Raw genomic sequence first — 9802 nt, 5'->3', positions numbered from 1 at the left:
GGTGGCAGGGTACTGGAAGTCCTCTGCGACAGCTTCCCTGACCTGTTCGAGGGCAGCCTACGATAAGAAACGCATTTTAATTTTACATCATGGTGCAGAACTCACACATGTAATGTACACACCATTGAAACAGAAGTTTCATAAATAGGATTTACTATATGTTACACATCCTGATATTTTCTATAGTTATTTTTAAGTGTTGGTCTTAACCTAGTAAATTAACTTCCAAATCTACTGATGGCTCCTGAGCCCCGAGACCATGACCCCTCTCAGACTGATTGACCCAGATTTCTGGGCGTGAGGCTGAGACTCTGAACCCGGAGGTGAGGGGCTGCCGTGCCAGAAGAGGGTGCCACGTGCTGCAGTAAGAGCCAGGGCTCGAGTTGGGTAAACCTGGATTCGAATCTCTGCTCCACCACTTAATGGCACGTGACCCTGGGCAAATCCCTGAGCACCTCTGAGCCTCAGTGTTCTTGTTTATCATATAGGGATAATGATGGTTCCTTCCTCACAGGGTGAGGATGAAGCAGGAAAGTACCTCTGCAGCCCTTGGTCCATCGCAGGAAGTGCTCAGTGAGTGTTGGCTGTCACTGTGGCATCGGTGTCGTTGCTGTGACTTCCTTTGCCGGGTCCTTACACTGGCTCATCCAGTCTGACCCATCCTGCAAAATGTTACAGGGCCCGCTCTGGCCATCTCCATGGGGGATAAGACCAAAGGACCTGAGAAAACTATTACAACAAGAAAAGACTGTCCTTTTCTCTCAAGGGTACACTCGTCTTTTCTCATCACCTGTTTTCCCAATGACAGCACCGACGGTTATCTTACAAGGAACTCATCAGACCTCCAGCCAGAGGCCAGCCGTCTCTACAGACTCTTCCTCCAAGGTGGTGCCACAGCACACGAGCCTGGCACCGGGAACTGCGACCACGCCTCCCGTCGGGAAACCCCCGAGCTCTATCTCCGAGTTGCCTACAACTGTCCCCCAGGGCCCCAGCACGCCTTCTCCCAGCTCGGCTCTTGGGAATGACAGGGTAATTTCAGCAAGAGTGGGACAAATGAGAGCCCAGACTTGGTAGAAGGGCCTCCAAGAAAGGCCTTTCTGTTCTTCCCTCCAGCCCAGGGCCCCTGGCTGGGGCTGCGGGCAGCAGTCTCCATTCGCCCCTCTCTCTCCCTGGCTTTGCCCGATGCCAGCCTAGACAGCTGGGCAGCCAGGACGCCAGGCTCTGGAACTGGCCCAGCCACACCCCAGCTTGCCCTGAACTCGCCCCTTTCTGGGTCACCCACCCAGGGCATAGGAAGGGTCAAAGATTCCCTCACTCTTAGCTTGAACCTTAATCTCAGTGGTTTCTTCCAGATAAAGTGCGATCCTCCTGAGAAACTGAGTGAGAAACTGCTTGTCCTGAACTTCACGAGACCCAGCCCGTGTGTGAGTAGCTCGCTGGTCAGAGCCCGCCCTCGCCTCCACCGCAGCACCCAGGCGCAGGCTAGCGGCCGGTGTGGGGGGTGCAGGGGAACGAGTGAGCCGGGACTCCGCTCTCCTGCCCTCGTTTCTTCCTGGTGGGAAGCGGCCCCTTCCCAGCTCAGAGAGGGCAAACCGAGGTTCAGACTTCTCTAAGTCAAGCCATGCCCACGGGACTGCGCAGGGCAGGGAAGCACCCCGGTCTCCCCGGCTTCCACTGTGTAACTGTCCCAGGGGTCCGAGCCGGGAGACCTGCTCCTGGTTCCTGTTTGCCCCTAGCTCTGGGGGTGACTTTGGTTAAGTTGCTCTTTGGGCTTCAGGGTCTCAACTGAAAATGAGAGGTGTCGTCTGCCTGACTTTCCCTGCTCTAGTCTGTGGTTTCACATTTCCTGGTGCAGGGACTGAGAGCCTCAGTGGAGGAACAGAGTGGGGGACCCTCCCTCTAACCTGAGGAGTTGGTGGGATGGGTGGGAGAGAGAGAATAGGGCCCAGGTACGTCAGGAGCCACTGCCAGCAGCTGTTCTCTGGTGGTGTGTGTGTCAGCATGCGTGTGAGCACGTCTGTGTGAGAGGAGGAGCAGCGTGGGAGCGGCCTCCGCACTGCCAGTCGCCCTGGGGTTAAGGCCTTTGGTCCCAGACAGCGGCTGAGCCCCGGGGGTGCAGGGGATGACTGGCTCGCTGCTGCCCTCTCCTGGTCAGTGCTGGGTTTTGCAGCCACCCCTAGGAACTAGAACAGGTTTCTATAGGATGGAGAACTTGGGCTTAGGACACTTCAGTGCCACCTGCATTTTCTGCAGTTGTTTTCTTTTGGGCGTCCATTTTGCTGGCATTTTCCAAATGAACTTTACAAACACATACATTTAGATCAGAGTTTCAGAAAGGAACAGTGTTCTCCTGGATTGGGCTTATTGGCCAAGGCAGGAATTGCACTGAGATTGGCCCTGGGGATGGTCAGATGCCTGCGTGGCCTCTCTCTAGGCCCTCTTTTTCGATAAAGCTTGGCAGGCTGTGCGATTGCGAGAAGCGTTTTTTACTTTGCTAGAAGAGGAAGATGGAAAGCCCTGGATCCCTTCCTAATCTCAGGGTGCGGAATTAGCCTAAGGAAATTCTGGGTGGAAGCCCAAGGGGCGGTTTGTGGGGGTCCTGAGGTTAGCCATCCCTAGAGTCCCTTTCTTCCTCTCAGTGCCTTATTCGAGACTCAGATCAGAGAAACATCCGCTGGGGTGCCCCTAGACGGCACGGAGGGACTAGAGAATAGCTGCCCGTACTTTACTCCCACCCTTGGCCCTAAAGCATGCCAGACACGTTCGTTCTTCCCAGAGACACATGAGACCCCCTCCAGGATCCCCCCCAGTCCCCTGCTCCGTGGCGCCCTGCCTTTCCCTGTGAGCGTGCTCAAGGCTTCAGAGCCAGAGTCTTAGCCTAGGGAGGAGGCACAGGTGTTTGTGCTGAGGGCTGAGGTCTCTGAACTGGGCATGGAAGGCCGGGAAGGGCAGGTTCACGGAGAATGGGAGTCGCCCCGGCAGGGGGTGGGGTTGCTGTGCAGCGCCTCCTTCAGCCCCTTCCAGGGACAGAGATGGAAAAGGGGAGCAATCCTCAAAGAGCTGGGCGGGAGAAAGGTGTCGTGCACGCAGAGACCCGGAAAGCAGGGTGCAGGGAATGGGCGATCTGAGTGGGGCAGAGACGGCGCGGGGCTGGCCCAGGAGACACGCGACTCTTGACTCCTGGCAGGCCTGCAGTGGCACGGTTGAGGCTGGGGAGGGGATCGGTTCCAGCAGGGCAATAGCCTTCTCCTGCCTTCAGCTCGAGGGCAGCCCCGCAAGCCTCGGCTGCCCTCACGCTCCCTGAGGCGTCGCCTGTGTGCTCCCCACTGCAGCCAGACAGTTCTCCTCTACATGACAAACTGGTCACGCTTCTGTGCCGCGCAGCCAAGGCCACTTTCAGCCCGGCTCATGATAAGTGCCGCGTACTGCTGGCACCAGTTCCAGAAATCGACGCGGTGGCAGTCAAAGAAATCACGATCCAGAGTGAGTTGAGGGCAAGCGGGGCTGAGGCCTACGCGGGTGGGGATGGTTCTGGAGGATGGGGCGGTGGCGCCCCTTCAGTTTCCTAGGAAGTGTCAAGCCGCGTCCCTCTCGGGGCCGCCCAGAGACACAGTGCCTCCCCTCGGTGCCCCACCCCTGCCGTGTGCTCTGAGCTCGGCCACTGAGGCCGGTCTCTCCGTCCTCTCCCACAGCAAACCTCCCTCCCGAGGATATATACGAACAGCTGAAGGACAAATGGGATGACCTGAAAGAGGTAAGTGGGCTCCTGCCAGGTGCCGGGCAGACTGGGCCAGGAGCCTGCCCCGGGAAGCGCGCAGTTTCTCTCTCCACGTAGACGAAGCGTCTAAGGAGCGCGCGCCCAGAAGGGAGGAGGGTGAGCGGGGCGGTGGAACAGGCGCCAGCAGGCCCCAAGCAGAGGAGGCTCATAAGGAAGGGGGTTCGGAGAGAGGGGCCCCAGAACCTGTTTTCTGCCACGTAACTTTCTCCTTCCTGGCCAGGTGGGAGTCAGTCACATGCAGCTGGGGGACCAGGGACCACCAGAAGAGGCCGAGGACCGCTTCAGCACGCCCCTCATCATCACCATCGTCTGCATGGCGTCCTTCCTGCTCCTCGTTGCGGCCCTCTATGGCTGCTGCCACCAGCGCCTCTCCCAGAGGAAGGACCAGGTGAGTGCTGCCCTCACGACTGCCGCGTTACAGGGTAGGAAAGTGAGTGGGCCTCGAACCTCCCGACAGGCAAAGACCCTCCCTCACGGCGAACGGTAAAAAGGCAGCCTGGGGCGGGGGCGGAGAATGGGCTTTGGAGTCAGCGAGACTTGGTGTAAGTCCCGGCTCTGCCCCTCTTACCTGTGTGCCCGAGTAAGTCAGATAACATCTCAGAGCTTCAGGTTTCTCAGCTGCGTAGTAGGGATGACAGCCACCTCGCAGAGCTGTTCTGAGGACTCACGGATACAGAGGACCTGGGTGTGCCCGTCTAACCAAAATTCCTTTGCCTACCTCACTAGAATTCCCATCTGTACATTCCACCCAGATCTGTGGTTCCCAATCCTGCCTCACGCTGTGGGGAGTTCTAGAAAGTTCCGGTGCCTAGCTCCTCGCACACTGGCGGAGGCAGCATCTCTGGACCATCAGTAGTGTGTTAAAGCTCCCCAGGTGGTTCTAACGTGCACCAAGCTCTTCTCTCTTTCACGTGGCTGCCGTCTGCAGCAGGGATGGCTCTGGGACTGCCCTACCCATCCTGCCCAGGCTTACAGAGGGCCCCAGTCCCCCGCCTGGGGGAGGAGACTTTCGTACAGTCCTTCCCCAATCATTATGACAGGGTGAGACGGGTGCCTGGAGGGGGGTTTTGGCGGAAGGAATGGAGGGAAGGAAGGAGCTTAGAGGACTCTGGGCAACATTGACTTCACACATCTGCCACCAGGGCAAAGGTGAGGTGATGGGGAATTTTAGGATTCAGGGCAAATCTTTGTCTCAAACTAGTCTGGGGCAGGCCAGTAGCCAGAATGGCCCCCAGGAGCAGCCGGCCCCCACATGTGAGCCGTGTGTGCTCCCTGTAGCCAAACTGGGGTTCCTGGGTTGAAGGGGTGCCTTAAGGCCATAGCCCTCCACAATTACCCTTTCTCCCTGGGTCATCTGCCCTACTCCAGCAACGGCTAACAGAGGAGCTACAGACAGTGGAGAATGGTTACCATGACAACCCAACACTGGAAGTGATGGAGACATCTTCTGAGATGCAGGAGAAAAAGGTCAACCTTAATGGGGAGCTGGGGGACAGCTGGATCGTCCCTCTGGACAACCTGACCAAGGACGACCTAGAGGAGGAAGACACACACCTCTAATCAGGTCTGCTGGCGGCCTCCAGCAGCACCGCAGAGCTCCGGGCCAACCACCCGAAGTGCCACTTGGACAGGGGAAGGGACAGACTGGGGAGGGAGAGTGGACTGTCCTCCGCATCCCCCCGGGGCCTTAATTTTTCCCTTTTCAAGCTGAATAAGTCACATTCTGTGTAGATTCCTCTTGTAAAATAACCCACTAGTGCCTGAGCTCAGTGCTGCTGGAAGGTGAGAAGGGAGACCAAGAGCGAGCCACGCGAGAGACTGCGGCGATCGCCTCGTAGATCCTTCAGCTCGCAGTGAGATTACCAAGGCCTGAAGAGGGTAAGGGACTTGCCCGAGGTCATAGAGCCACTTGGTGACGGGACGAAAACAAAAGATTCCATTTGCACCATGCCACACTGCTGTGTTCACTCGTGCCCTCTCTCCAGAGCTTCCCTGGACAAGGGTGAACCCCAGTGGGCGGACGGGCGAGAAGGGGCGCAGGGTAGCACCTGGCGCAGGTGGATCTCACTACTTGAAAGCACAGGTCCCAAGTCTCCTGCCTGGCCTCGCCTGCCAGCCTTCCTGCGCCCTTTATTCCTGCCCTCCCTTCACTCCCAGTTTATTCCCATTCCATCCCAGGGCCCCTGGGACTAGCCCAGGTCATTCATGACCTTGAACCCCTTGTTCTGGATTCTGATTTCCTTGCATTTGCTTGGTGACATTGGGACTCTGCCCACGGGAGACGCTATGTGAGCTGGGTCTGCTTAAGGGGCCCACATGTGGGTGCAGAGAGCGGGAGGTTTCTTGCCACAGGCTGGGGGTCCGCACGCCCATCGCCCCAGCACTCCTTGCAGGAGCTCCCCAAGGTCTCCCTTGGCCTTCCTCTCCCGCTGGGGACCAAACGCTGCAGAAGCTACTGAGAGCAGGTGTCCTGCTTTGGTGTTCACTGCTCAGCCCACGGGGCGAAGGCCCTGAGGCCCAGTGGGAAGGAGAAGTAGCTGTAGGAGAGACCTTCTCTGTGGCCCCCTGTCAGCAGAGATGTCTTCACAGACAATCCATTGACACGTCCAGGAAGGACAGGCTTTACTCTCTATTTCATAGGAAACTCAGGGGCTTGTCAAGTTGCTGGAGTTTTGTTACGTTTGTTTGTTTTTTAATCCAGCCCTCCACTGCCAAAGGCCAAAGCTCAAGTTGTTGGAGACTTTCAGTTGGCCGATCTCACTGATTCTGGTTCTCCTACGCCACGGGGAAAGAGAGGCCCAGAATGTGCAGTGCATTTTAAGGTGCATAAGGGGCAGCCTGGGGACTATTTCCAGTAACTTCTTACTGTCGTGGCATAGAGCTGGGCCTTGCTGTTTCCTCTCCTCCCCAGTCCTCCTGGGGCTGCTGCAGTTCTCCTGAAGCTTCTGGTGGCATCTCAGGGAAACACAAAGCCATGTCTATTCCCCAGTATGGGGTTTTTGTAGGCTCAGCAGTTAGCTGCCATATAGAAGGCTCCTGAGGACTGGGCATGGTGAGGTTTAATCTGATTTTCTGAAAAGGGGGAGTGCTGTGTGGAATTTTGACCTTTGGCCATGGTCACCACCATGGGCATGAACTCCCTGGACTCAACTAGGAAGATGGGCAGAACTGCTCACGGGAAAATGACCATTTCAGGATAAAAAGTACCAACTCCAGGGTCCTAGAGGCAGGCCCAGGTTGTGATATTTCTGATAAAATAGGCCATCTGCTTTGGAACAGCTTATTTGACAAGGCAGGGTGGTGGGGAGAAGATCTGTGTCCTTCCCTGTCTGCCCGATTCCTTCTTTATTGCCTGTGGCCATTTGTGTCCTTGGGGAAGAGGAAAGCCAAGGCTCCAGGCAGGGCCCCAGTGGATCTCCCAAGCGTTGAAGAGATGCTAGGCTAACAAGGATCCAGCGGCATTTGCCCCGAGTCTGTAGTATTTGGAGGTTGGGCAGGATGGAGAACAGTGCCGGTGTGGGGAAAAACAGAACTCTTACTACACTGGAATGAGGTCTGTTTGCTTCCTTCCTGCCCCACATTTGGTTCTTTCCACCCTGTGGGCTTCTGTCCTGGCCTCCGTGGGAGAAGCCAGACTGGATTATTAGGCTTTTGCTGATGCTGGGTCACATTTCACCAGCCGGGGCTTTGGACAGAGATAGCAAATATGCCTCTGCAGATTGCTCAAGGGCTGCAACCCAAGGTCTCTTAGAGAGAGAGCTGACGACTGCAAGGGCTGGAGAGCAGGAGTTATGCCTGGTCGAGAGGAGCGACTGGCTCTGTCAAAGGAGAACCTCGATAAGGCTTGGGCCGATTCAGAGGTTCCTTCTTTTTCTTCATCCAAATTGTGTTGCCCTAGCCCTTTAGGGCACCTTCAGAAGCCAATACCTTGCATCTTGCTCTTGCCACTAGGACACCTGTGTCAACAGGCCATACATACGGCCATGCTTCTGTAACGGTCATCTTCTTCCCCCATTTTTGCTGGGTTCCAAATGCTGTCTGGTAACTCAGATTCTGGGGCTGAGAAGAGGAGGAACACCAAGAGCTCAGCATGACTTTAAACAAGTTGTACCAAAGAGAGGTTATGAACTCTTTATTTCAGTGGCAAACTCTGGTTTCCCCAAGCTGCGCAGCAGGGCAGGAGCCTCGAATCTGACAATTGGGCAGAACCAAGTGGGAAGCAGGCTGCCGTGGGAGTGGGGCGAGGGGCAGCAGTGCTCGTGAAGGAGGTACAGAACATTCTTTGCATCGTAAGGCAGGATACGGGTTTAATCTAGTCTAGATACCAGATTTTTCCCCCTTCTTCGTAAGGAAAGCTAAGCAGAAAGTTTATTTAAACCACTTCTTGAGCTTTATCTTTTTGACAATATACTGGAGAAACTTTGAAGAACAAGTTGAAACTGATGATACATGTATACATATTTTTTGATACTGTAAATACAATGGCCATATGTTAATCCACCCTGCACTGCTTTGTGTGAATATACTTTGAAAAAACACTGTGTTAGCTAAGAGAGATGGCTGTTTTCTTCTCTGAACAGGAATGTACATGTCTGTTGTATTAGAAATGACAAGTTTTTTTTCTTTAAATGAAAAATGAAATGTAACAAGACAGGCTTATGACAAAAGTATTATATTTGTCTTGCAGATTGGACATTTTTATTTTAAAATATGACCCTCACCCCCTCCCCAGCACACCAGCCCCAGCACAGTAAAGGCTGCAGTCGGTATGCACTGAGCGGAAGGCGCCACTAGTCATAGAGAAAGGGATTCATAGATCTAGTCCAATCTTTCCCTACAGAAAAAGAACCTGAAGCCCAGGAAGATAAAGTGACTTGGCCCAGATCACATGGTTCATGACAGGATTAAAACCCGGGTCCACAGACTGTCCAGTGCCGTGTGCCTCAGGAGGAATCAGTGAATTAAGGACTGGTCATGGCACCAGAATGTCACAAAGGACAGAATCCCCTTCCCAAACCTTACCCTAGTAAGGCTAGGGAAGGCATGAAACAAGAACAGCGATCTCGCGGGTCCTTTACATTTCCTCCAGGTCGTTCAGGTCTAAGACGCAAATGAACAGTTCTACCTACCAAGAAACAGTTTTGAATGAACTTTTACATATGGGACTTCCACTAGCAGGACTGAGGGTCCAAGGGAACAAGATAGGGGTAGGCAGAGAGAACAGGAGTAAAACAGTAGCCCAGCTTTTATCGTTGTCACTAGCTGATGCCCGTGGGCCTGCTGAAAACCCAACCCGGAGTGAAAGGAGGGGATTACTATTTGATGTGGGTCACTTTGTTATTAGCGAATGTTAAACACTTTGCCCAGGAGACTGGGGGAGCATGTGTCTTAGTGGACAGGGGTCTGAAGTACACTGGAATTTACTGAGAAACTTGTTTGTAAAGACTATCGTTAATTATTGCATTTTCTTACAAAACTATATTTTGGAAAATTGTATACCGTTAATTAAAGTGTTTTTGTGTAAATCGGTTCAAGCCCTAGTATTTTTCTCCGATTGACTTAAATTCTTTACCTGGGCGTGAGTGTGTACCTGCATGCGGACATCAGCTCACGCCCACGAGCTCAGCAACCTCTTCTCTCAGTGACTCACACCTGCTGGACTCTGCAGGCCCAGAGAAGGAGAGCAAAGGAGGGAAGTCAAAAAAAAGAAAAGGGTTATCCTAAAGGTGGTGACAATTCTCCACATTGTCCCAGGCTGTCCTAGTCACTGCATCTAAAAGGACCACCTCATTTCCCCACAAGACATTGTTGTATAAATGTTTTCCCCTCCATCCCTCTACTTCTGCCTCACATACAATCGTGAACCACAACCACCAAAAATCCCCAAGGGGGCCGATGATCCCCCATCAGGTATGAAAACACTGGCAAAAAGACGAAACAAATAAAAATATAAAAACAAAGAAGCTCTGTTTTTTTTTTCTGGCCCTGTTACTGCCCATAAAAGGATCTGTTTACTTGCCA

At 54.0% G+C, this 9802-nt stretch overlaps 1 protein-coding gene across 1 annotated transcript; it reads left to right on the top strand.

Moving 5' to 3' along the window:
* Positions 1 to 801: 801 nt before the first annotated feature.
* PODXL (podocalyxin-like) lies at positions 802 to 9306 on the top strand. The gene is made up of 6 exons (XM_012659564.1): positions 802 to 1032; positions 1356 to 1427; positions 3336 to 3486; positions 3696 to 3757; positions 4002 to 4169; positions 5150 to 9306. Exons 1-6 carry the CDS (start codon positions 802 to 804, stop codon positions 5339 to 5341), a joined length of 876 nt encoding a protein of 291 aa, XP_012515018.1. The 3' UTR covers positions 5342 to 9306.
* The last annotated feature ends 496 nt before the right edge of the window (positions 9307 to 9802 follow it).

Source organism: Propithecus coquereli, unplaced genomic scaffold (genome assembly GCF_000956105.1).
Source record: "Propithecus coquereli isolate 6110/MARCELLA unplaced genomic scaffold, Pcoq_1.0 Scaffold620, whole genome shotgun sequence".
Lineage (NCBI taxonomy): Eukaryota > Metazoa > Chordata > Mammalia > Primates > Indriidae > Propithecus > Propithecus coquereli.
Note: the sequence above shows the minus strand (reverse complement) of the source record. Positions and strands in the feature narration are given on the sequence as shown.

Coding starts and splice junctions, on each gene's coding strand:
- PODXL (XM_012659564.1), top strand. CDS start 802: ATGACAGCACCGACGGTTATCTTACAAGGAACTCATCAGACCTCCAGC. Junction 1,033..1,355: donor CGGCTCTTGGGAATGACAGG/GTAATTTCAGCA, acceptor GGTTTCTTCCAG/ATAAAGTGCGATCCTCCTGA. Junction 3,487..3,695: donor CAAAGAAATCACGATCCAGA/GTGAGTTGAGGG, acceptor CCTCTCCCACAG/CAAACCTCCCTCCCGAGGAT.